Source organism: Hemitrygon akajei, chromosome 1, assembly GCF_048418815.1.
Source record: "Hemitrygon akajei chromosome 1, sHemAka1.3, whole genome shotgun sequence".
In the NCBI taxonomy this organism is placed as follows: Eukaryota; Metazoa; Chordata; class Chondrichthyes; order Myliobatiformes; family Dasyatidae; genus Hemitrygon; species Hemitrygon akajei.
The window spans coordinates 8,460,241-8,487,826 of NC_133124.1; the positions used below are offsets into that span (position 1 = coordinate 8,460,241).

Genomic DNA, 27,586 nt, shown 5'->3' on the forward strand with positions numbered 1-27,586 from the left:
TCATTGGAAAAATTGACATGTAAATTTGATTTAGGAGGGTTACAACTTCCAAATTTTAAGAATTATTATAAAGCAAATCAACTTAGATTTATTGCATCTTTTTTTGATGAAGAAAAACCGGCATGGATTAGAATAGAATTAGATAAGATAGGAGAAAACATACCGGAAGATTTTATATATAAATGGGAATCCAAATGGATACGGGAAAAAAAAGAATCTCCTATATTAAGACACTTGATTGATTTATGGAATAAGGTAAATATGGACGATGAGATAAAGAAATCTTTATTAGCAAAAAGAACTTTAATTCAAAATAGGCTTATTCCTTTTACAATGGATAATAAACTTTTACATAATTGGTTCCAAAAGGGGATTAAATATATAGGTGATTGTTTTGAAGGAGGTATATCGATGTCATTTGATCAATTAAAAAATAAATATAAAATATCAAATAACACTCTTTTCTGTTATTTTCAATTAAAAGCTTATTTACGAGAAAAGCTGGGTCAAACAATGTTGATACCAAAACCTAGTGAAATAGAAATATTAATTCACAAAGGAAAAATTTAAAAATTTACATCTTGTATGTATAATTTGATTCAAAAACAGACAATTAAATCAGGAATTCATAAATCAAGACAAAAATGGGAATCTGATTTGAATGTTAAAATTGATGGAAAAAACTGGTCAAGATTATGTTCTGATAGTATGAGAAATACAATAAATGTTCGACTTAGATTAATACAATATAATTTTTTACATCAATTATATATAACACCACAGAAAATAAATAGATTAAATTCAAATATGTCTGACCAATGTTTTTGATGTAATCAAGAAATTGGTACTTTTTTACATTCTACTTGGTCTTGTTTTAAAATTCAACCATTTTGGATAAATTTAAGACTTTTATTGGAACAAATTACTGGAGTACAACTCCCACACAGTCCACTATTATTTTTATTAGGAGACATTGAAGGGACAATACCGAAACTTAAATTGAATAAGTATCAGAAAAAATTTAATAAAATTGCATTGGCAGAAGCCAAAAAAGTTATCGCAGTTACTTGGAAATCTGATTTATATTTAACTATGGATCGTTGGAATAATGAAATACATAGTTGTATTCCACTTGAAAAAATTACGTATAATCTAAGAAATGAATATGATATATTTTTGAAAATTTGGTTCCCATACTTACAAAAGATAGGATTAAATACCTTTGAAGATAAAATTATAAAGTAATGGGGGAAAGTAAAAATAAATATCAAAATTATTTTGAACTCCATGGAGCATGTGGGGATCCTCTGATATCCAGGCAATCTTTCTCTTCTTTCCTTTTTTTTCTTTCTTTAGATAAGGGTTAAGGGGGGGAAGGTTAATATTATTTTTCTTACTATTTTATCTTCACATTTATTCTTTGTAATTTCTAAAATTTAATAAACAAATTAAAAAAAAGCAACACCGCAACAAGTCGTGAAGGGGAAGAAAGCCTTTCCTGGCCTCAGGAGATGCCAAAACACTTCATTATCCTGAACTAAATACAAAAGCTAGTGATTAATTTAATGAACATAAGAACTTAAGAAATAGGAGCAGGAGTCAGCCATCTGGCCCATTGAGCCTGCCCCGCCATTCAATAAGATCATGGCTGATCTGGCCATGGACTCGTCTCCACCTACCCTGCCTTTTCCCCATAACCCTTAATTCCCCCACTATGCAAAAATCTATCCAACCTTGTCTTAAATATATTTACTGAGGTAGCCTCCACTGCTTCATTGGGCAGAGATTCCACAGATTCACCACTCTCTGGGAAAAGCAGTTCCTCCTCACAGCTATATAAGCTTTATAAGCTTACAGACTCTCACAGCTACCTGGACTATTCCTCTTCCCACCCTGTCTCTTGCAACAATGCTATCCCCTTCTCACAATTCCTCCGTCTCCGCCGCATCTGCTCTCAGGATGAGGCTTTTCATTCCAGGACGAAGGAGATGTCTTCCTTTTTTAAACAAGTCCTTTTTCTTCCACCATCAACTCTGCTCTCAAATGCATCTCTCCCATTTCCCGCACATCTGCCCTCACACCATCCGCCCGCCACCCCACTTGGGATAGGGTTCCCCTTGTCCTCACCTACCACCCCACTAGCCTCCAGGTCCAATGTATAATTATCCATAACTTCCGCCACCTCCAACGGGATCCCACTACCAAGCACATCTTTCCCTCCCCACCTCTTTCTGCTTTCCACAGGGATCGCTCCCTACGCTACTCCCTTGTCCACTCGTCCCCCCATCCTTCCCACCGATCTCCCTCCTGGCACTTATCCTTGTAAGCGGAACAAGTGCTATACCTGCCCTTACACTTCCTCCCTCACCACCATTCAGGGCCCCAGACAGTCCTTCCAGGTGAGGTGACACTTCACCTGTGAGTTGGCTGGTGTGGTATACTGCGTCCGGTGCTCCCGGTGTGGCCTTTTATATATTGGTGAGACCCGACGCAGACTGGGAGACCGTTTCGCTGAACACCTACGCTCGGTCCGCCAGAGAAAGCAGGATCTCCCAGTGGCCACACATTTTAATTCCATGTCCCATTCCCATTCTGATATGTCTATCCATGGCCTCTTCTATTGTCAAAATGAATCCAAACTCAGGTTGGAGGAACAACACCTTATATACCAGCAGGGTAGCCTCCAACCTGATGGCATGAACATTGACCTCTCTAACTTCCGTTAATGCCCCTCCTCCCCTTCTTACCCCATCCCTGACATGTTTAGTTGTTTGTTTTTTTTCTCTCTCTCTGCCCATCACTCTGCCTGTTCTCCATCTCCCTCTGGTGCTCCCCCCTCCCCATTTCTTTCTCCTGAGGCCTCCCGTCCCACGATCCTTTCCCTTCTCCAGCTCTGTATCACTTTCGCCAATCACCTTTCCAGCTCTTAGCTTCACCCCACCCCCTCCGGTCTTCTCCTATCATTTTGCATTTCCCCCTCCCCCCACTACTTTCAAATCTCTTACTATCTTTCCTTTCAGTTAGTCCTGACGAAGGGTCTCAGCCTGAAACGTCGACAGCGCTTCTCCCTATAGATGCTGCCTGGCCTGCTGTGTTCCACCAGCATTTTGTGTGTGTTGTTTGAATTTCCAGCATCTGCAGATTTCCTCGTGTTTCCCCCTCATCTCAGTTTTATATCTGCTCCCCCGAATCTTGAGGCTATGTCCCCTAGTTCTAGTATCACCTATCAGTGGAAATAACTTACCTGCCTCTATCTTATCTATCCCTTTCATAATTTTATATGTTTCTATAAGATCTCCTCTCATTCTTCTGAATTCCAGTGGGTACAATCCCAGGTAACTCAATCTCTCCTCATAGTCTAACCCCCTCATCTCTGGAATCAACCTGGTGAACCTCCTCTGCACCGCCTCCAAAGCCAGTATATCCTTCCTCAAGTATGGAGACCAGAACTGCACACAGTACTCCAGGTGTGGCCTCACCAGTACCCTGTATAGTTGCAGCATAACCTCCCTGTTCTTGAATTCAATCCCTCTAGCAATGAAGGCCAACATCCCATTTTCCTTCTTGATAGCCCGCTGCACCTGCAAAACAATCTTTTGTGATTCATACACAAGCACTCCCAAGTCCCTCTGCACAGCGGCATGCTGCAATCTTTTACCATTTAAGTAATAATCTGCTTTTCCATTTTTCCTTTAGAAAATCAGAAGGCAGCTTGTGCACAGTGATAACTCCGCTAATAGAAATCCGATTACCCTAGAAATCCTAATGGTTTGGCACCTTGCTCGCCAATTAATCTTGCCTATATTTCCCATTCATTCAGCAGGACTCTGGTTCTCAGGCTCCCCATCCAGTCACTGGGGCTCTGATTCCCACATTTCCTGAATTCCCTGTTCGTTCATCAGGATCCCTGAACACCCACCATGGACCTGGTTTTTATTTATTATTTAGAGATACAGCACAGAATAGGCCCTGCCAGCCCACCAAGCCTTGCCACCCAGCAACACACCGACTTAACCCTAGCCTAGTAACAGGACAATATGACAATAACTTACAAACCGGTGCATCTTTGGACTGTGGGAGCAAACTGGAGCACCTGGAGTAAACCCCATGGTCACAGGAGGAATGTACAAACTACGTATCTTACAGAGATGCCAGAATTGAACTCTTGACTTGGAGAACAAATACGAAAGATTAAAAATAATAATAGCAGTAATATATAATAAACGTGAGATGAGATGGATACTGCTGTCATAGGAAAGCAGCATCAATCATCAGAGATCCTTACCACCCAGGCCGTGCTACTTTCTTGCTACTGTCATCACACTGAAGGGTCAAGAGCCTCAGGACTCACCCCACCAGGTTCAAGAACAGTTACTACCCCTTAACTATCCGGCTTTTGAACAAAAGGGAATAACTACGCTTGTCCATCCTTTGAGATGTTCCCACAACTAATGATCTCACTTTAAGGACTCTTTATCTTGTTACTTCATGTTCTCATTATTTATTGCTATTTATTTATATTTGCCTTTGCGCAGTTTGTTGAATTCTGCAGTCTAGTTGATCTTTCATTGATACTGTTTACAGTTGCCATTCTATAGATTTGCTCAATATTCCTGCAGGAGAAGAAATCTCAGGGTTGTATATGGTGACATATATGTACATTGATTAAAAAATTTACTTTGAACTTTACTTTGTAGAGTCCTTGAAAATGAGTCCATAGATTGTGGAAACAGTACAGTGATGGGGCACGTGAACTTGAGTGAAGTCGTCCCACTGGTTCAAGAGCCTGATGATTGAGGGGTAATAATTTCTTCCACACTCCAGAGAATAAAGTCCTAATTTATTCAACCTTCCCATATAACTCGGGCCCTCAAATAACGGCAAAATCCTTGTAAATTTTCTTTGCACTCTTTCAATCTTATTTTCATCTTTCCTGTCAGTAGGAGCACAGAACCGCACACAATATTCCAAATGAGACCTCACCGATGTCTTATTCAACTTCAACATAACATCCCACCTCCTGCACTCAATACTCTGATCTATGAAGGCCAATGCAACAAGAGTTTTCTTTAAGACCCTATCTGCCTGTGACACCACTTTCAAGGAATTACGGACCTGTATTCCTGAATTCCTGTATGCCCAGATCACTCTGCTGTACCATTCACTTGGTAGTTCATGTCGAATGTCGTTTTGAAATGCAGGAACGTTGTTATGAAGGCACGCAGATTTGCAAAACAGCAAACAAGAAGTGAGGAACTTGCCAGTGGCCAAACGTTTTAATTCCGAATCCCATTCCCATTCTGACAGTTCAGTCCACGTTCTCCTCTACTTTTACGATGAGGCCACCCTCAGGGTAGAGTAGCAACACCTTTATTCTGTTGGGTAGCCTCCAACCTGATGGCATGATTTTCATTTTTTATTCTAGTTAAATGTTTTCACTCTTCTATTCCCCACTCTGGCCTTTTACCTCTTCTCACTTGCCTATCACCTCCCCCTGGGTCCCCTCCTCTTTTCTCCTATGGTCCACTCTCCTCTCCGAGCAGATTCCACTGGCACCTTACTATTCCCACCCATCTGGCTTCTCCTATCACCTTCGAGTGATCCTCTTTCCCTCCCCCACCTTTTCATTCTGGTGCCTTCCCCCTCCCTTTCTGGTCCTGAGGATCTCAGCCCAAAACATCGACTGTTTGTTTCCTTGGGTGCTGCCCAACTCTGTGTGTGTGTGTGTGTGTGTGTGTGTGTGTGTGTGTGTGTGTGTGTGTGTGTGTGTGTGTGTGTGTGTGTGTGTGTGTGTGTGTGTGTGTGTGTGTGTGTGTGTGTGTGTGTGTGTGTGTGTGTGTGTGTGTGTGTGTGTGTGTGTGTGTGTGTGTGTGTCTTTGGATTTCCAGCATCTGCAGACGTTCTTGTGCTGGTGAAGATGAGTAATGATTTACTTTGTCTTAGAGTACTTTAGAAAGACGAGTGTTGGCCAGTGACTGAGTAGCTGGAAGCACTGCAAGCTCGATTGACTCAGTGATTCATTCAGAACATGAGAGTGCCAACAGTGTAGCACCCTTCAGTGCTGATGTATGGCAATGAAATATCACAAGCTCCATTAACTCATACTTGGCAAAGTGGACAATGTGGGTGTAGAACGCAAACGGAAACCAGCGTGCTCACAATTTAAATAAAAGATGCATCACCCCCGGAGGATTAGAACATCAAGCATAAAACACTAAGGCATGGTACAGGCCCTTCGGCCCACAATACTGTGCAGACCTTCTATTTTATTTATTTAGTGATACAATGTGAAGTGGGCCCTTTGGACCCTTCAAGCCATGCTGCCCCAGCACCCGCCCGCAAACCCCATTAACCCAAACCTAATTACAGGAGAATTTATAACGACCAATTAACCTACCACGTATGTCTTTGGACTGTGGGAGGAAACTGGAGGAGATTCTACAGGGAGAAGGTACAGAGACTCTTTACAGAGTGGCGCTGGAGTTGAACCCATGAACTCTAACACCCCGATCTGTAATAGCATCTCACCAACTGCTATGTTACTGTAGCACTCTACCATTTTATCCTAGTCTAAGGTCAATCTAACCCTTCCTTCCGAGATAACCCACAGTTTTCTATCATCCAAGTGCCTCTCTAAGAGCTCGTTAAATGCTTCTAATGTGTGTGTCTCTACCACCAGGGTGTTCCACGCATTCACAATTCTCCTTTCTAAAAACTTGACTCTGACATTCCATAAGACCAGAAGACCATACCACATAGAAGCAGGATTAGGCATTCACTCTGTCCAGGCCTTTCAACATTCAAAAGGCTTCAATGAGATCCCCCCCCATCCTTCTAAATTCTAGCGAGCACAGACCAAGAGCCATCAAACATTCCCCGTATGATAACCCTTTCATTCCTGGAATCATCCTTGTGAACCTCCTCTGGACCCTCCCCAATGCCAGCACATCTTTACTTAGATGAGGAGCTCAAAACTGTCCACAATACTCAAGGCAAGGCCTCACCAGTGCCTGTTAAAGCCTCAGGATCACATCCCTGCTCTTGTATTCCAGACCTCTTGAAAGGAATGCTAACATGGCATTTACCTTTCTCACCACCAACTCTAAATGCAAGTTAACTTTTAGGGTGTTCAGCACAAAGACTTCTAAGTCCCTTTACATCTCAGATTTTTGGATTTTCTCCCCATTTAGAAAATAGTCTGCACATTTATTTCTATTAATAAAGAACATAATCATGCATTTTCCAACATTGTATTTCATTTGCCACTTTCTTGCCCATTCTCCTAATCTGTCTAGGTCCTTCTGCATCCTACCTGTTTCCTCAACACTACCTGTCCCTCCACCAATCTTCATACCATCTACAAACTTGGCAACAAAGCCATCTATTCCATCATCTAAATCATTGATATACAGCATAAAAAGAAGTGGTCCCGAATCTGACCCCTGCAGAACACCACTAATCACTGGCAGCCAACTAGAAAAGGATCCTTTTATTCCCACTTGCTGCCTCCTACCAGTCAGCCAATGCTCTTACCATTTTAGTAATTTTCCTGTAATACCATGGTTTCTTAACTTGGTAAGACAGTTAGACGAGAAGCTAGACTGGACTGCCAACACAGATGCCTTGTGCAGGAAGGCACATAGTCGACTGTACTTCCTAAGAAGGTTGGCGTCATTCAATGTCTGTAGTGAGATGCTGAAGATGTTCTATAGGTCAGTTGTGGAGAGCGCCCTCTTCTTTGTGGTGGCGTGTTGGGGAGGAAGCATTAAGAAGAGGGACGCCTCACGTCTTAATAAGCTGGTAAGGAAGGCGGGCTCTGTCGTGGGCCAAGTACTCGAGAGTTTAACATCGGTAGCTGAGCGAAGGGCGCTGAGTAGGCTACGGTCAATTATGGATAACTCTGAACATCCTCTACATAGCACCATCCAGAGACAGAGAAGCAGTTTCAGCGACAGGTTACTATCGATGCAATGCTCCTCAGACAGGATGAAGAGGTCAATACTCCCCAATGCCATTAGGCTTTACAATTCTACCGCCAGGACTTAAGAACTTTTTAAAAGCTATTATTAATGCTTTTTGAGATAGTGATTTAGATGCATATCATATTTTTTACTGAGTTAAGTATTGTATGTAATTAGTTTTGCTACAACAAGTGTATGGGACATTGGAAAAAAAGTTGAATTTCCCCATGGGGATGAATAAAGTATCTATCTATCTATCTAAGCAGCCTCATGTGCTACACCTTGTTAAAGGCCTTCTGAAAGTCCAAATATATGACATCCATTGCATCCCTTTTATCTATCCTACTTGTAATCTCCTCAAAGAATTCCAACAGGTTCTTCAGGCAGGATTTTCCCTGAAGGAAACCATGTTGACTTTGTACTATCTTGTCCTGTGTCACCAAGTACTCTATCACCTCATCCTTAACAATTGATTCTAATATCTTCCTAACCACTGAGGTCAGGCTAACTGGTCTATAATTTCTTAAAGAGTGGAGTGACATTTGCAATTTCCAAGTCCTCTGTTACCATGCCAGAGCCCAGAGATTTTTGAATGATCATTTCTAATGCCACCACAATCTCTAAAGCTACCTCTTTCAGAACCCTCGGGTGCAGTTCCTCTGGTCCAGGTGACTTATGTACCTTTAGGTCTTTCAGCTTTTTGAGCACCTTCTCCCTTGTAATAGTAACTGCCCCCACTTCTCTTCCCTCACACCCTTCAACACCAGAAACACTACTAGTGTCTTCCACTGTGAAGACTGATGCAAAATACTCATTTAGTTCATCTGCCATCTCCTTGGCCCCTGTTATTATTTCTCCGGCCTCATTTTCTAGCGGTCTTATATCCACACTCCTATCTTTTATTTTTTACATACTTGAGAAAAGCTTTTTCCACCCACTTTGATACTGTTGCTAACTTGCTTTCATATTTCATCTTTTTCCCCTAATGATTCTTTTAGTTGCTTTCTGTAGTTTTTTAAAAAGCTTCCCAGTCGTTGATCTTCCCAGTAATTTTTGCTTTACTGTATGCCCTCTCTTTTGCTTTTATTTAACTTTGACTTCCCTTGTCAGCCGTGGTTGTACTATTTTACCATTTGAGTACATCTTCGCTTTTGGAATACATCTATTCTGCAGCTTCTTCATTTTCCCCAGAAACTCACGCCATTGCTGCTCTGCCGTCATCCCTGCCAGCATCTCCTTCCAATTTACTTTGGCCAACTCCTCTCTCATACCACTGTAATTTCCTTTACTCCACCGAAACACTGCTACGTCAGACTGCACTTTCTCGCTATCAAATTTCAAGTTGAACTCGATCATATTGTGATCACTGTCTCCTAAGTGTTTTAAGCTCCTTAAGCTCCCTAATCAACTCCGGTTCACTACGTAACATTCAATCCAGTGTTGCTGTTCCTCTAGAAGGCTCAACGACAAACCGCTGTAAAAATCTATCTCTTAGGCATTCAGCAAACTCACTCTCGAGATCCATTACCAACCTGATTTTCCCAATTGACCTGCATGTTGAAATCTCCCGTGAAATTGCCCTTTTGACACACCTTTTTTATTTCCTGTTGTAATCTGTGGTCCATATCCCAAATACTTTTGGGAGGCCTGTATAAAACTGCCATCAGGGTCCTTTTACCCTTAACTCAACCCACAAGGATTCAACATCTTCCAATCCCATGGCACACATCTTTCTACTGATTTGATTCTCCCTATACTTTCCTCCAATCACCTGAAAAATATGTCCCCTTATATTAACCATTTTCTCCCAGGGTGAAAGCTATTCTCTAAGACTTGAAGCAAGCCAGGCCTCGGTGAAAAATACTTTAGCCAATGGATTTACAGATTAGATTAAAGATTTGCTATTTCACTTTGATCAGTTGCTAAATATTGATCTGTGGGGCCAAGGACAGAACAGCAGCATTTCAATTATGATTAGAGTCAGACCAGTGTGGGAAGATGTACCATCGATATCCGGTATAAAACTGGACATTACAACACTACCTGAATGAACGGCCACTTTGGAAGGAGAGAAACAGGATAACAGCTGTTCCCAGATTTTTATTCTGGAAATGTGGATCTGACCTATACCAGCACAAGGTGTGAGTCCTATACTGGTACAATAACGTGTAGGTTGGGGTGGAGGTGGGGTGGAGAAGATGGGGATAGTTAATAGGATTACAGAAGAACCATTTAGGATCCCTATAACACCGTAAGACTATATCGGAGCAGGATTAGACCATTTGGCTAATCAAGTCCGCTCCACCATTCAATCATGGCTGATCCATTTCCCTCGCCTGTCTTCTCCTTTTAACTTTTCACACCCTGACTAATCAAGAACCTATTGTCCTCTACTTTAAATATAACCAATGACTTGGCCTCCACTGCTGCCTGTGGCAATGAATTCCTCAGATTTACCACTCTCTGACTAAGGAATTTCATTTCATCTCCGTACTAAATGGATGTCCCTCTATTCTGAGGCTGGTCCCTCTGGTCCTAGACTCCCCCACTATAGGAAACATCCTCTCCACATCCATTCTATCAAGGCCTTTTATGCTTTGGATGGGTTTCAATGAGGTGACCCCTCATTTTCTTGAATTCCAAGGAGTACTGGCCCAGAACCATCAAGTACTCCTCATATCATAAGCTTTTCATTCCCAGGAACATTCTGGTCACCTCCTTTGAACCCTCTGCAATGTCAACACATCCTTTCTTAGATATGTTGTCCAAAGCTTTATAGATTCTCACATTACACCCTTGCATTTATATTCCAGTCCTCTCGAAACGAATGCTAACATCGGATTTGCCTTCCTCGCCACAGACTCAAGCTGCAAATTAACCTTTCGGGTTACAAACTACCTACAAATTAACCTGTAGGATATGCTTTGGTGGTTGGCATGGACGATAGAAGAACGACCTCTTTCTCTGCTGTACTACTGTGATTTTGGAGGGGAAAGGTTTGAAAGTGGAGGGAAGTGGTGGTTGGGGGCATTGTGTTTGAAGTGCGGCTGCAGGTTAGACATAGTTACAAGATAAGGAACTGCCAAGGTGTGTAGGAACTTTTCACGGGTGATGGTGACTCTCTGGAGTTCTCTACCCCACAGTGTTGCTAAGGTCAATGACTGGATGTACTTCACTAAGAAGCTGCTTTGAAAGATTGCTTAACTGAAGCTATGTGTGACCTACACACATGAACAGGCATTAAGTCCTGGGGATGGTTAACCATGTTCATACTGAATGGCAGGGTGGGAAAGGATTGAGAGGCCAGGTTCAAAGTTCAATGTAAATTCATTATCAAAATACATGTATTGTATTGAGTGGTGGGATAGAGATACGTCTCTACCAAAGGAAGTGCAAGATGCCCCTTCCCTCCACTAGCCTGCAAGCTCACCCCTGGACAAGGTGCAGCACCTGCTTAGCCCCCCCGCCACCCCGATCAGGGTCACATTAAGCCATGGGAGCAGGTAGTGGATGGTCGTATGAGCAGTTGGTGCATATCACAAGTCCTGGTTATGTGACTGCTGATGCCAGGTAGACAGGCTCTGGAGAGTATTGATAATGGCTAGAGTCACCCATCTTGTAAAGACATGCTGCCAGAAGCCAATGGCAAACCACTTCTGTAGAAAAATTTGCCAAGTACTATCATGGTCATGGAAAGACCAAGGTCGCCCACGTCATACAACACAGCACGTAACAAACAAACGGTATATTGTATGTCACCATATACTACCCTGAGTTCACGTTCCTGTCGGCATTCACAGAGAAATACAGTAGGATCAATGAAGAACTAAACACAAGTAGAGACTGTCATGTAACCAATGTGCAAAAGAAGACAAACTCTGCAAATACGAAAAAAAATAGCAATATAGCTGCAAAAAGTGATACCAAATCAAAACAAACAAATTTCTGCCTGCCTGTGACCTCAGACGGAGTTGTTGTACTTGCATGACACACCCATTGCTCCAATGATCTGCCACAGACTGTGGTGGAGGCCATGTCCATGGATATAGTTAAGGCAGAAGTTGGTCTTTTCCTGATCAATCAGGGCATCAAAGGATATGGCGAGAAGGCAGGTGTATGGGCTTGAGTGGGATCCGGGACTAGCCGTGATGGAATGGTGGAGCAGACTCGATGGGCTGAATGGCCTAATTCTGCTTGTATGCCTTAAGGACTTATGGTCTTATGTTTGCTCTAAAGAGTCAAATTCCCTATTCTGATCCTTTATTAGCCATTAGCAAACATACAATTAAGTATTATTGAGCGTTGTCTCGACGGTCGGCAAAGGTATAACCTCTGCTGGTCCCAAGCTATGGACTGCCATGAAGTAAGGAAGAATACGTAACTGATTCCCTTCGCTTTTACCATGTCCTCACTCATGTGACTCGTTACCATAATAAATGCACAGTACAGAATACGTGGCTCCTACAAATAATAATTATAAATAAATAAGTAACCAAACAAACAAAAGTGAGAACTTGGGTTGTAGAGTCCTTGAGGTGGCTGTCAGCTGCTTCCATTTTCCCACGTTCTGTTGTGGGTAAACAGTTGTGGGATGGAGCTGCTGGTTGGTGGGCAGAAGATGGTAGCTGGTGGTAGGAGATGTCCTCTGATTAAAGTGGTGCTTGGAGAACAGCTAACTTCACTCCCCACAACTCTGAACTGTTTCTGTGACCTACAGATTCACTTTCAAGGACACTACAACTCATGTTCTCAATATTATTTATTTTATTTGCACAGTTTGTCTTCTTTTGCACGCTGATTGTGTTGTCAGTCTTTGTTTATGTATAGTTTTTCATAAATTTTATTGTGTTCTTTATTTTTCCTGTAAATGCCTGCAAGAAAATGAAACATTAAGGTTGTAAATGTTAACATCCATGTACTTTGATAATAAATTGACTTTGACGTTTAAGATTGTGGCAGCTATACACCCAGCGACCATATCATTAGGTAAAGGAGTAGAACCCGGTGTGGTCTTCTGCTGCTGTGGTCCATCCATTTCAAGGTTTGACATGATACGTGTTCAGAGATGTTCTTCTGCCCACCACTGTTGTTAACAAATGGTTATCTGAGTTACTGTCACCTTCCTGTCAACCTGAACAGGTCTGATCTCTCTCATTAACAAGGTATCTTTCCTCAGAACAGCCACCAATCTCTGTAAACTCTACAGACAGTTGTGCATGAAAATCGCAGGAGATCAGTGGTTTCTGAGATACTCAAACCACCCCATCTGGCACCAAAATTCATTCCACGGCCAAAGTCACTTAGATCACATTTCTCTCCCATTCTGATGTTTAATCTGAAGAACAACTGAACTGAACCTCTTGACCATGTCTGCAATGAGTTGCTGCCACATGATTGGCTGATTAGGCAGATGCTGGAGACCCAGAGCAACACACGCAAAATGCTGGACGAACTCAGCAGGTCAGGCAGCATCCATGGAAATGAATAGATAGTTGTCATTTCAGGCCATTCTTCAGGACCAAGGAGGAAGAGGGAAGATGCCAGAATGGAAAGGTTTGAGGAAGGGAAGGAGGCTAACAGGAAGGCAATAGATAAAGCCAGATACATTAACGAAACAGGTGTGCAGGTGTACATAATAAAGTGGCCTCTAAGTATAGATGTGCTTTGATAATAAATTTATACTGAACTTTGAGATAGTGCAGATAATATTTAATCTCAGGATACAAATCGTTAAATATTTAGTAAGAGCTATTTCACTTTGGCATATCTTGTAAAATAGGCAATATCTAATTAGTTCCCTGATGTAGATCTCCCAGTTTTCATCTGTGTCAGCTTGATAATTACTAGGACAAGAATCCAAGGAGAAGCTGATCACTATCATCTGTTCCACAACAGTGTCTGAGGACAAAATCACTCTCTGAGTGACGTGGAGATTTTCAGAGGAGGTCACCGGCGTTGATTGATACTGACATTGGTGAGGATTCAGAGAAGATTCATAAGAATAATTCCAGGGATGAAAGGGTTACCATATGAGGAATGTCTGGCAGCTCTTGGGCTGTATTCCCTGGAGTTCAGGAGAATGAGGGGCAATCTCATAGAAACATTCCGAATGTTAAAAGGCCTGAACAGATTAGATATGGCAAAGTTATTTCCCATGGTAGGGGATTCTAGGACAGGAGGGCACAACTTCAGGATTGAAGGATGTCCTTTTAGAACTGAGATGCGCAGAAATTACTTTAGTCAGAGGGTGGTAAATCTGTGGAATTTGTTGCCACGAGCGGCTGTGGAGGCCAGGTCATTGGGTACATTTAAGGCAGAGATGGATAGGTTCTTGATTAACCCAAGGCATCAAAGGGTATGGGGAGAAGGCAGGGGAGTGGGGATGACTGGAAGAATTGGATCAGCCCATGATTGAATGGCAGAGCAGACTTGATGGGCTGAATGGCCTACTTCTGCTCCTATATCTTATGGCCTTATGGTCATTGTAATCAGACCTTACCTTAATATCAGGAAACTGCCCCAAGTACGTGTCCAGCGTTAACAAAGCCTGGTCAACCAGCTTCTGGTGAAAGTCTGCCCACAGTGAATCAGAATTCTGAGAAGTAATGGAAGAACTCCTGAGAATTTATAATGACAACAATATAAATTGCATCTAGATCCAAATGTCAGAATCAGAAACAGATCTATTATCACTGACATATATTACTAAATTTATTGTTTAGCAGCAGCAGTGGAGTACAATATATAAAATACACTATAAATTACAATAAGAAATATATATTAAATATAAATAAGTAGGAGATCCTGTTCTGAGCTCAGCATGTAAGTGGAATTATGAAGAAAGCACAGCAGCACCTCTACTTCCTTAGGAGTTTGTGAAGATTTGGCATGACATCTAAAGTTTTGAGAAATTTCTATAGATGTGTGGTGGAAAGTACATTGATTGGCTGCATCACAGCCTGGTATGGAAACACCAATGCCCTTGAATGGAAAATCCTACAAAAAGTAGTGAATACAACCCAGTCAATCATGGTAAGGTCCTCCCAATCATTGAGCACATCTACATGAAGTGCTGACACAGGAAAGCAGCATCCATCATCAGGAACCCCCAACTGCTGTTTTCAGGAAGAAGGTACAGGGGCCTCAGGACTCACACCACCAGGTTCAGGAACAGTTATTACCCCTCAACCATCAGGCTCTTGAACCAAAGGGGATAACTTCACCCAACTTCACTTGTTCCATCACTGAACTTTTCTCATAAACAATGGACTCGCATTCAAGGACTCTTCATTTAATTTTTTAAAATATTTATTGCTTATTTATTTATTATTATTGTTTCTTTCTTTTTGTAGTTACACAGTTTGTTGTCTTTTGAACACCGAGTTGGTGCAGTCTTGCATTGATTCTATTATTGTTATTACTCTGTTATGGATTTATTGAGTATGTCCACAGGAAGATGAATCTCAGGGTTGCATATGGAGACACATATGTACCTTGTCAATATATTTACTTTGAACTTTGACCATAAAGAGAGGAAAAATGATGAGGTAGTAGTCATGGATTCATAGTCTGTTCAGAAATCTGATGGTGGAGAAGGAGAAGCTGTTCCTAAAATGTTGAGTGTGGGTCGTCAAGCTCCTGTTCCTCCTCCCTGATAGCAATGAGAAGGTGACATGTGCTGGGTGGTGGGAGTCAGGAAGATAAGAATTAATTTAGAGACAAGTAGCTAAGTAAATGATTGGACTTGATACACCATCAGATTTCTGAATGGTCCATGAACCCATGAAAGATAATTCACTATTCACCTTTTTCACTATTTAGTTATCTTTGTAACTTATAATAACATCCATTGCCACAAAACAACAAATTCCTCTCAAAGCTAATCAATAAGCTCCAAGATCTTGGCCACAATACCTTCTTTTGCAATTGGATCCTTGATTTCCTTACTTCCTAATCAGTTTGCATTGGCAAGAACATGTCCTTCGTGACCTCCGTCAGCACAGGTTGCCCACAGGCTGTGTGCTTATCCCCCTGCTCTACTCGCTTCCCACTGTGTGGCTAAGTATAGCATCAACATCATACAGAAGTTTGCTGATGACAGCATTGTTGTTGGCCGAATCAAAGGTGGTGATGAATCAGCAGATAGGAAGGATATTGGAAATCTGCTGAGTGATGCAATAACAATAATCTCTTACTCGGTGTCTTCAAGACCAAGGAGCTGATTATTGACTTTTGAACTTTGAACTTTAGGTCAGTGATAATAAACTTGACTCTGATTCTCACATGTACAGAAGTACAGAGGAAAGCTGCATCATGCATATTGTTCGCACAGATACACAAACAAACGGCGATGCATAAAAGTTGTGCTAATTAATTTTAACACAGGAAGGCATCAGCAGCTGGCTGTTATTAATTTACAGTTGCTTTAACACACAGAATGACGGGGATACAGGCTGGACATTTGGGTCTGTATGACAATTCAACATTACTCCCCCGTTTGCCAGCATAAGAGTGAGGAATAGTGATCTCTAGGACTTCACATCCTTTGAAGAACTTTCTTCCCAAAACACAAAGACAGAGACAGCAGGTGAAATCTGTGACTGTTTCCTTTCCTTGCTGGCTATGTAACCTCAGTATTCAATGAGCATGGTTAACCTTTACTTGCCCTTTAGCTTCTGAAGAAAACCACTCACTGGTACCTCACCATTCTCAAACCTTAAGAGCAACAATCAAAGTTTTAAGAACAGCTTCTTCGCCTCTACCATCAAGTTTTCAAATGGTCCATGAACCTATGAACAATACTTTGCTATTCAACTGTTTCACTACTTACTATTTTTGTAAGTTGTAGTAATTTTTTTGTCCTGCATTGTACTGCTGTCCCAAAAACAGTAAGTTTCACAACATATACCAGTAATAATAAGCCTGATCGCGATGCTATCTTCCAAAAATCAACCAAATTTGGACAATAATTCTGATGCTTCCTTCCTAAGGATCACTAATATTGGACAATATTTCTGATGCTATCCACTGAAGGTTTACTGACTTTTGGAAAACAATTCTGATACGGTCTTCCAAAGGACCAACAAATGTAGACAATAATTCTGATGCTATCTTCCCAAAAGTCACAAATATTTGACAATAGGTCTGAATCCTATTTTATTGCGGCGAGAGTGTTTCTCCTAAGGACCAACAACTGTAGACAATAATTCCAATGCTATCTTTCCAAGGACTGACAAATATGGACAATAAGCCTGATGCTATTGTCCCCAAGGACAGCAAAATTCGGACAATAATTCTGATACTATCTTCCCAAGGATCACCAACATTGGACAATAATACTGATGTTACCTGCCCAAGGACCACTGAATTTTGGACAATAATTCTGATGCTGTCTTCTTAAGGAACCCTAACTTCCAAGAATAATTCTGATGCTTCCTTCTCAAACACCACTATCTTTGGACAATAGTTCTGATGTTACCTTCCCAAGGACCATCAGCATTGTACAATAATTCTGATGCTGCCATCCCAAACACCACTAACTTCTGTACAATAACTCTTGCCATGTCAGCAATGAGCAACATATAGTGTGCTGAAAACTCAGGATTAATACCACTGTAATGCTTTGTTCACCGGCTCGTGATCATGAGCTTCAGCGTGCAAGCACTCATAATGAATGTGAGGGGCAACTGAAAACATGAGGGGAGCTCATTCACTCAAGGGTGGTGAGAGTGTGGAACAAACTGCCATCTGGAGTGGTTCAATTGCAATAGTTAAGAGAAACTTCAATAGGGGTTGGGAGTGGTATGGTGGGCTATGGTCCGGGTGCAGGTTGATGTGAGTAGGCAGATTAATAGATCTGCAGGGACTAGATGGGCCAAAGGGCCTGTTGTGCTCTATGACACCCTGGAAAACAGTTCACATTTTTCAGAGCCTTGCGAAGACTGGTGATTGTTGGAGGAGCGTATTGAGCTGCAGAGGACAGGTTGGTGGAGGACCTTGGTCTCATGAACATTATGTATAAGGATCGCTGTCTCAGTGCCGCAGTGAATGAAATGATGAATCTCCGCAGCGTGGCTTTCAGCAGGCACAGATAGAAGCAGCTCATCACTGAGGTCTGGATGACCTTGGTTCTGTAGTGTACTTGCCAAAGGTTGAACAGTTTCCTACCTGCTTGGAAGATTACTTCCATTGCCTCGGGGTGTTTGGCTGGAGGTGAGATGAGAAAAATGCTTGCATGCCTGTAGCATTCTCTCAGATCATAGAGTCATAGAGAACTGCAGAGCTGACACAGGCCCTTCAGCCCATCTAGTCTGTACTAAACCATTAATATACCTCATCCCATCAACCTGCATGTGGACCATAGTCCTCCATACCCCTTCCCCTCCGCCCCCCCCCCCATGCACTTCTCCAAATTTCTCAGAAATGTTGCAATCGAACCTCTGGAAGCATGGTCCACACCCTCACTGCTCTCTGAGTGAAGAATTTCCCCCTCATGTTTCCCTGAAACATTTCACCTTTCATCCATAACCATTGACCTCTAGTAGTCTCACCCAACCTCAGCCTGCTTGCACTTACCCTATCTCTATCCCTCATAATTCCATCAAGTCTCCTCTCATTCTCCTACATTCCAGGAAATAAAGGTCAAAGTGTCTCAAGATCTCACAGAACATAGAACATAGAACAATACAGCAGAGTACAGGCCCTTCGGCCCACAATGTTGTGCTGACCCTTAAACCCTGCCTCCCATATAACCCCCCCACCTTAAATTCCTCCATATACCTGTCTAGTAGTCTCTTAAATTTCACTAGTGTATCTGCCTCCACCACTGACTCAGGCAGTGCATTCCACACACCAACCACTCTCTGAGTGAAGAACCTTCCTCTAATATCCCCCTTGAACTTCCCTCCCCTTACCTTAAAGCCATGTCCTCTTGCACTGAGCAGTGGTGCCCTGGAGAAGAGGCGCTGACTGTCCACTCTATCTGTTCCTCTTAATATCTTGTACACCTCTATCATGTCTCCTCCCATCCTTCTTCTCCCCAGAGAGTAAATCCCTAGCTCCCTCTCGAGTAGTGAGTGTTCAGTGAGAGTTATTATTTGCTCAAATCCATTACCACAAACCATGCCTAGCCATCATTTTGTATAAAAAGCCGTTGTGAGGTGAACTGTATCAGATCAATTGAGGGAGGGGATGTGGCAAGTGCGCATGCAGCGTGCAGCCGATCGATTGCCCAGAGAATTGATTGGGCTTATAGGTGGAAAGCACTCTCGTCTTGCGAGGGCTTTCGAGTGCACACTCCCATCTCAGCAGGCTTGGTTCATTGTTCCTGCACTATAAGTTGTCCAGTGTGTACTGTGGCTAACATAACGCATAATCACGCTGCTCCATTGTTGTTCTTCCTCCGCATATACGTGACACTGGTTTATCCCACCTGGGCCCAGTCTTACCTGGCCTAAGGTTTTAATATCGTCCCGGCCATACCACTCAGGCTCATAAACATCATGTAGTGACTCTGTCAGCTTTGTAGAAGCTTCCTGCATTCCTGTGGAAAACAAACAGTTCAGCATATTTACCCAGCATTCACAAAAAGTTAAAATAAAACACTGAAAATGGCTAAAGTAAATTCTGGGTTTAACAAACAGAATTAGAATTAGGTTTAATATCACTGGCATATATGATGAAGTTTGTTGCTTAGTGGCAAAAGTACATTGCAATACAAAGTAATAAAAAACCTGTAGATTACAGTAAGTTCGTTCATTATGTACCGCGTCATATGATGTGGGCGATCACGGTCTTTCCAAAACCATGACTGTTCTTGGCAGATGTTTCTACAGACGTGGTTTGCCGTTGCCTTCTTCTGGCAGTGTATTTACAAGACGGGTTGCCCAGCCATTATCAATACTCTTCAGAGATTGTCTGCCTGGCGTCAATGGTTGTGTAACCAGGACTTGTGATCTGCACCGGCTGCTCATATGACCATCCACCACCTGCTCCCTTGGCTTCATGTGACCCTGATCTGGATGGAGGGGGGTGGTTAATCAGGTGCTACACCTTGCCCAAAGGTGACCTGCAGGCCAACGGAGGGATGGAGCACCTTACACCTCCTTTGGTAGAGATGGATCTCCATCCAGCCCACTCAAAAGAAGTGTGTGTAAATTAAATAAGTAGTGCAAAAACATAAAAAAGTAGTATTCATGGGTTCAATGTCATTCAGAAATCTGATGGCAGAGGGGAAGAAGCTGTTCCTGAATTGCTGAGTGTGTGTCTTCAGACATCTGTACCTCCTCCCTGATGGTAGCAATGAGAAGGGGTATAGCCTGGGTGATGAGGGTCAGTTTGCCTGACTTCAGTGGTTGGGAAGATGCTGGCATCCATTATTAAGGGTACTTGGAGGCAGATGATAAAATCGGCCAAAGTCAGCATCGTTTTCTTAAGGGGAAATCTTGCCTGACAAATCTGTTGGGATTCTTCGAAAAAGTAACAGGCAAGACAAGGTGATGGAGAGTCAGTGTATTTTGTTTACTTGCGTAAGGCGTTGCACATAATATTATTGCATTAGGTGCTGCTAACCAAGATAAGAGTCCATGATATTATTGGAAAGATACTCGCATGGATAGAAGATAAGCTTACCAGGCTTACTAGTAGGAGGCAAAGAATGGGAATACTGTCAAGGGAGCCTTTTCTGGTTGGCTACCGGTGACTAGTGGTATTCCACCAAGGTGGAACCACTTGGAACCACTTCTTTTTATGTTGTATGTCAATAATTGGATGATGAAATTGATGGCTTTGAGGTCATGTTTGTGGACAACGTGAAGATAGGTAGAGGGGCAGGTTGTGTTGAGGAAGCAATGTAGATATTCTGGTTCAATTGCTTTGGAAAACCAGTAACTCTGTCACATTCAGCTGTCAGGATGGTTGAAGTTGTGTTGGATGGACCAAGTATTTCTTTTGATCCACCAATTACTGTCTTTTTAAAGATGATTTAACAACACTATCATTGGTGGGCATGTTACGTAACACAGAAAAAATATCCCCCAGTTGGGCAGTTCCACCTATTTATATAAATTATAAACTGGAAAGATTTTGCAAATGCTGGAAATCCAGAGCAACACACACAAAATGCTGGAGGAACTCAGCAGGTCAGGCAGCATCTGTGGAGAGGAATAAAGAATTGAAGGTTTGGGCTGAGACCCTTTACAGGATTCATGTAAATTGCTCATAAATTAACAGATGGGCTGATTACAGGAAAAGGCCATTCTCATTAATTATCTCTGTTCTGAGAAAAGAATATTCTGAACATTAATCAGTTAACAGATCTAAATAATCATCGATTCGCCCTTTAGAATATCAACACATCATAGGTATAGAGAGTACTGGGGTGGAGATGCATCTCTACCAAAGGAGGTGTAAGGTGCTCCTTTCCTCTGCTAGCCTGGGCAAGTGTAGCATCTCGTTAGCCCCCGATCAGGGTCACATGAAGCCATGGGAGCAGGTGGTGGATGGTTGTAAGAGGACATGGTGCCTATCACATCTTCTGATTGTGTGAACACTGACGCCAGGCAGAGAATCTCTGAAGAGTATTGATAATGGCTGGAGTCACCCGTCTTGTAAAGACACTGCCCAAAAGAAGACAATGGCAAACCACTTCTGTAGAAAAATTTGCCAAGAACAATCATGATCATGGAAAGGCCACAATCACCTACGTCATGACATGGTACATAATGAATGAACAATTGGAGAGAAACAGTTTAGGGGTCTAATACTGCAGTTTCAGGGTAATTTACTGAGCTGAACTGTTCATAAACAACATGATATTTCTCATCAGGAGGAAATCAATGTCCTAACTGATGACATTACATTTTTGCTTGCTTGAAAACATCTTTTATTCCTACAAAGTGTTAATAACTTAAGCTACCCCCAAAACCTGTAAGGAGTTTGTACATTCTCCCCATGACTACATGGGTTTCCTCCGGGTGCTCCAGTTGCCTCCCACATCCCAAAGTCACAAGCCTTTGAATATTATGGACTATCAAAGTCACTTGTTGCTTGTAAAAATGGGATTAAAAAAAAATTAAGCCATACTGCCTGCATTGTAAATATCTGTTTTGCATAGAGTGGAGTAGCACCCCAACCTCGTTGTCTTAAGCAATGACGATAAAGTTCTGGTCTATTCCATTCTAGTAAGTTGTGGGTATACTAATGTTGGAACTAGAAGCCAGGCAATTCTTGCAGGCTGACCAACACAACCCTCGCTGATTTAATTTGATGCCAACAACGCATTTCATTGTATGTTTTGATGTACATGTGACAAATAAAGCTAATTATTCCAAATCTTTATTTGTTCCAGGAAAGGGTTGGACTGAGCTTGGAGTAGTTTATAACATTGTGGACCAAAGAACCTGTACTGAGCTGTAAAGTTCAGTTTAATGCTTCATGTAAATCACACAAATCAAAATGAGAGAATATCAATTGATACGACAACCTTTCACTGCGGTTAGGTAGCCACGTAGTTCCCTCTGTAATCGACAGCCTTCAGCCTGGAAAAAAGCAAAAGCAACATTTAAAAACCACAAATATATATTACAACAATATTATCCTCCCTTCACTATTGAAACACAGGGTTTGAGTGGAAAAATTCCCCCTCAGGTTCCCCTTAAACATTTCACCTTTCACCTTTAACCCATGACCTCTAGTTCTAGTTTCACCCAATCTCAGTGGAAAAGCCTGTGCATTTACCCTATCTATATCCCTCATAATTTTGCATTCCTTAATCAAGTCTCCCCTAATTCTCCTACACTCCAGGCACCATGGTAATATAACAGTTAGCATAACACTATTACAGTGCCAGTGACTCAGGTTCAATTCCTGCTGCTGTCTCTAAGGAGCTTTAATGTTCTTCCCATGACTCTGTGGGTTTCCTCCCTCATTCCAAAGAAATATAGATTAGTAGATTAATTGGTCACATGGGTGTAATTGAGTGACATGTGCTCATTGGACAGAAGGACCTGTCAGTAAATACATTTGAGACAAGGTTTGATAGATTTTTGCATAATGGGGGTATTAAGGGTTATGGGGAAAAGGCAGGCAGGTGGAGATGAGTCCATGGCCAGATCAGCCATGATCTTATTGAATGGCGGACTGGGCTCATGCTCTTATTTCTTATGTTACCATGCTGTATCTCCAAATTAATTAAATAAATAAATATATTGAATAATGCAAGCTGGTACAGGGGGCAAGGCTTCGGGTTTTTGGATAACTGGGATCTCTTCTGGGGGAGGTATGACCTGTTCAAAAGTAACAGGTGGCACTTGAACCCAAGGGGGACCAATATTCTCGCAGGCAGGTTTGTTAGAGCTGTTGGGGGGGGGGGGATAAAGAATGGCATCAAATGAGTAGAAAGATGTGACATAGGTTCAGAAGATGTTGAATCCTTGTGGGTTGAGTAAAGAAACTACAAGGGTAAAAGGACGTTGATGGCAGTTATATACAGGCCTCCTAACAGTGGCTGGGAGGTGGACCACAGGTTACAACAAGAAATAGTTGTCAAAAGGCGAGTCAAAAGGACAATGTTATGGTAGCCATGGGAGATTTTAACATGCAGGTTGATTGGGAAAATTAAGTTGATAATGGATCTCGAGAGTGAGTTTGTTGAATGCCGAAGAGATTGTTTTTTTTTAGAGGATTTTGTCATTGAGCCTACCAGGATTCAGCTATACTGGACTGGGTGTTATGCAATGAACTGGAGGCGATGAGGGAGCCAGTGATCACAATATGATCAATTTGATATTTCATAGGGAGAAAGTAAAGTCTGACGTAGCAGTATTTCAATGGAGTAAGGGAAATTCCAGTGGTATGAGAGAGGAGTTGGCCAAAGTAAGTTGGAAGGAGCTGCTGGCAGGGATGTCAGCAGAGCAGCAATGGTGTGCGTTTCTGGGGAAAATGAGGAAGGTGCAGGATGTGTATTCCAAAAATGAAGAAATACTCAAAATGTAAAATAGTATAACCATGGTTGACAAGGGAAGTCAAAGCAAAAGAACGGGCATACAACAACAATCAGTGAGAAGACAGAGGATTGGGAAGTTTTTAAAAACCTACAGAGAGCAACTAAAAATCAGTAGAAGGGAAAAGATGAAATATGAAAGCAAGTTAGCAAATAATATCAAAGTGGATTGTAAATTTTTTTCGAGTAGGTTAAAAATAAAAGAGAAATGAGAGTGGATATAGGACCACTAGAAAATGAGGCAGGAGAAATAATAATGGTGGTCAAGGAGATGGCTGATGAACTAAATGAGTATTTTGCATCAGTCTTCACTGTGGAAGACATTAACAGTGTGCTAGATGTTTTAGTGTGTGAAGGAAGAGAAGTGAGTGCAGTTACTATTACAAGAGAGAAGGTGCTCAAAAGGCTGAAAGACCTAAAGGTACATAAGTCACCCTGACCAGAGGAACTGCACCCTAGGGTTCTGAAGGAGGTAGCATTAGAGATTGTGGTGGCATTAGAAATAATCTTTCAAAGATCATTGGACTTAGGCATGGTGCCAGAGGACAGGAACATTGCAAATGTCACTCCACTCTTTAAGAAAGGAGGAAGGCAGCAGAAAGGAAATTATAGACCAGTTAGCCTGACCTCAGTGGTTGGGAAGATGTTGGAGTCAGTTGTTAAGGATGAGGTGATGGAGTACTTGGTGACACAGGACAAGATAGTACAAAGCCAGCATGGTTTCCTTCAGGGAAAATCCCGCCTGACGAACCTGTTGGAATTCTTTGATTCTGTGGTGTTCCACAGGGGTCGGTGTTGGGGCCACTTCCTTAATTACTGTACATAAATTATTTAGATGATGGAATCAATGGCTTTGTTGCCAAGTTTGCAGATGATACAAGGATTGGTGGAGGGGCAGGTAGTGTTGAGGAAACAGATAGGCTGCAGAAGGACTTAGACAGATTAGGAGAATGGGCAAGAGAGTGGCAAATGAAATACAATGTTGGAAAATGCATGGTCATGCACTTTGGTAGTAGAAATAAATGTGCGGACGATTTTCCAAACAGGGAGAAAATCCAGGAATCTGAGATGCAGAGGGACTTGGGAGTCCTTGTTTAGAACACCCAGATGATTAACTTGCAGCTTGAGTCGGTGGTGAGGAAGGCAAATGCCATGTTAGCATTCATTTCAAGAGGTCTATTATACAAGAGCAGGGATATAATGCTGAGGCTTTATAAGGTGAGGCCTCACCTTGAGTATTGTGAAGTTTTTTGCCTCTTTAAGGCAGAGATTGATAGCTTATTGATTGGACACGGCATCAAAGGTTATGGGGAGAAGGCCGGGAACTGGGGTTAAGGAGGAGATTTAAAAAAAAGATCAGCCATGATTGAATGGCAGAGAAGACTCGATGGTCCAAATGGCCTAATTCTGCTCCTATGTTTTATGGTCATATGAAGTCTGACCCTATTCAACCTTTCCCCGTCATCTTTCAACCTTTCATCCTTGTAAATTTTCCCTGCACTCTTTCAATCTTATTGATATCTTTCCTGTAGGTAGGTGACCAGAACCACACACAATAATAATAACATTCTGAGAGGCATTGGCAGAGTAATCAGCAAATATGGGAAGCCAGTGAGGAAACAAAATTGATGTGAAAGCATCGATCTTACTGTCTGCTGGTGCATTCCTCTTCCTTTTTGAGCAAACATCTCCCTTCAACTAATGCCTAAGAAATATATTTATTTATTTAGTAATACGGCGTGGAGTAGGCCCTTACAGCCCTTTGAGCCACACCGCCAGCAACCCCACAACCTCAATTAACCCAAACCTACTCACAGGACAATTTACAATAACCAATGAACCTACTCGGTACGTCTGTGGACTGGAGCACCTGGAAAACCCGTGCATTGCATGGGGAGGAAACCAAGATGAGTGTGAGGTATTGCACTTCGGTAGCACCAACCAGCGTAGGCCTTACACTGTGAATGGTAGGGCACTGAGGAGTGCTGTAGGACAAGGGGATCTGGGAATACAGGTCCATTATTCTTTGTAAGGGGCATCACAGGTAGAGAGGGTTGTAAAGAAAGCTCTTGGCACAATGGCCTTCATAATTCAATGTGTTCTGTCCAGAAGATGGAACATTATGTTGAAGTTGTATAAGGCTTTGGTGAGGCCTAAATTGGAGTATTGTGTGCAGATCTGGTCAATGACCTACAGGAAAAATGTAAATAAGGTTGAAAGCATGCAGAGAAAATTTATAATGATGTTGACAGGTCTGGAGGACCTAAGTTATAAGTAAAGATTGAATAGGTTAGGACTTTATTTCTTGGAATGTAGAAGAGTGAGAGATTAGATTGAGGTACACCAGATTATGAGGTGGAGAGACAGGGTGAATGCAAGCAGGCTTTTTCCACTGAGGGTGGGTGGGGCTACAAGTGGAGGTCATGGGTTAAGGGTGAAAGGTGAAAAGTTTAAGGGGAACATGGGGGAAATCTTCTTCGTTCAGAGGGTGGTGAGAGTGTGGAATGAGATTCCAGTGCAAGTGGTGCATGCGAGCTTGATTTCAATGTTTAAGAGAAGTTTGGACGGGTACATGGATGGTAGGGGTATGGAGGGTTATGGTCCCTGTGCAAGTCGATGCGAATAGTTCAAATGGTTCAGCACAGATTAGATGGGCTGAAGGGTCTGTTTCTGTGCTGTACTTTCCTATGACTCTATGACATACGGAGACTACTTACAGAAAAGCATCATGATAACCGCTATGTTACCATGGCACCCAGGTGGTGAAGGCCACGGAGCAAAGACATTGGGATGTTATGCTGCAGTTGTACAAGATGTTGGTTAGGGTGGATTTGGAATATTCTGTTCAGATTTTGTTACTCTGCTATGGGAAAGATACAATGAGTGTAGAGGAGATTTATGTGTCAGGATTTTAGGGATTTGGTTAGGATTTTATTCCTTGGAGTGTGTAGAATACTGAAAGGTAACCACACAGGGACATATAAAATTAGGAGGGTAAATGCCTCCAAGCAGACCACAACCTTGTTGTTGGGTTTGGAGTCTTACGTGTCTCAGCCATTCAGAGATCTATGTTGGCTGGAGTCAGGGCTTAATGCTTTGGCTCTTGGTAGGGTCACCCATGCCAAACAGGTCAAAAGGTAGAGGCCAGACTAAGAGTGGACTATTAGTCCTTCAAGTATGGGGTTTCAGCTCAGGAGTAACACCCCGAATGATCAAAAAAATGATGATGGAAACAGCAATGAAGCTTCTTTCTAAGTGACCAAGGACAGACCGGGATGGAGAATCTTCACTGCTGCCCTGAGCACCAGTGGTGTAACAGATAATTAATAACAAAAATACACACAGTCCTCTTCTAGGGATGTGAGTCAACAACTTGATTTACAGCGAGAGGGGAGTGATTTAATAGGAACCTCAGAAACACACCGTGGTCAGCATATGGAACGATATGCCACTTCCCGTAAGGAGTTTGTCCGTTCTCCCTGTGACCATTTGTGTTTCCTTGGGGTGCTCTGGTCTACTCCCACAATCAAAAGACGTACAAGTGTTAGTTAATATGTAATTGTAGGTTGTCCCGTGATTTGGCTATGATTAAATCAGGGGATTGCTGGTTGGTGCAGCTCGAAGG

At 42.2% G+C, this 27,586-nt stretch overlaps 1 protein-coding gene across 5 annotated transcripts in view; it reads right to left on the minus strand.

Annotated features, from left to right (window-relative positions):
- amph (amphiphysin) overlaps positions 1-27,586 on the minus strand; it is a 226,351-nt gene that overhangs the window by 100,656 nt on the left and 98,109 nt on the right. For all 5 annotated transcript variants that reach the window (XM_073031229.1, XM_073031088.1, XM_073031308.1 and 2 more), the window contains exons 3-5: positions 22,444-22,498; positions 19,409-19,503; positions 14,461-14,556 (exon numbers count right to left, since the gene is read on the minus strand). In XM_073031229.1, the coding sequence (XP_072887330.1) occupies positions 14,461-14,556; positions 19,409-19,503; positions 22,444-22,498 (246 nt within the window). The remainder of the gene's footprint in view (positions 1-14,460; positions 14,557-19,408; positions 19,504-22,443; positions 22,499-27,586) is intronic.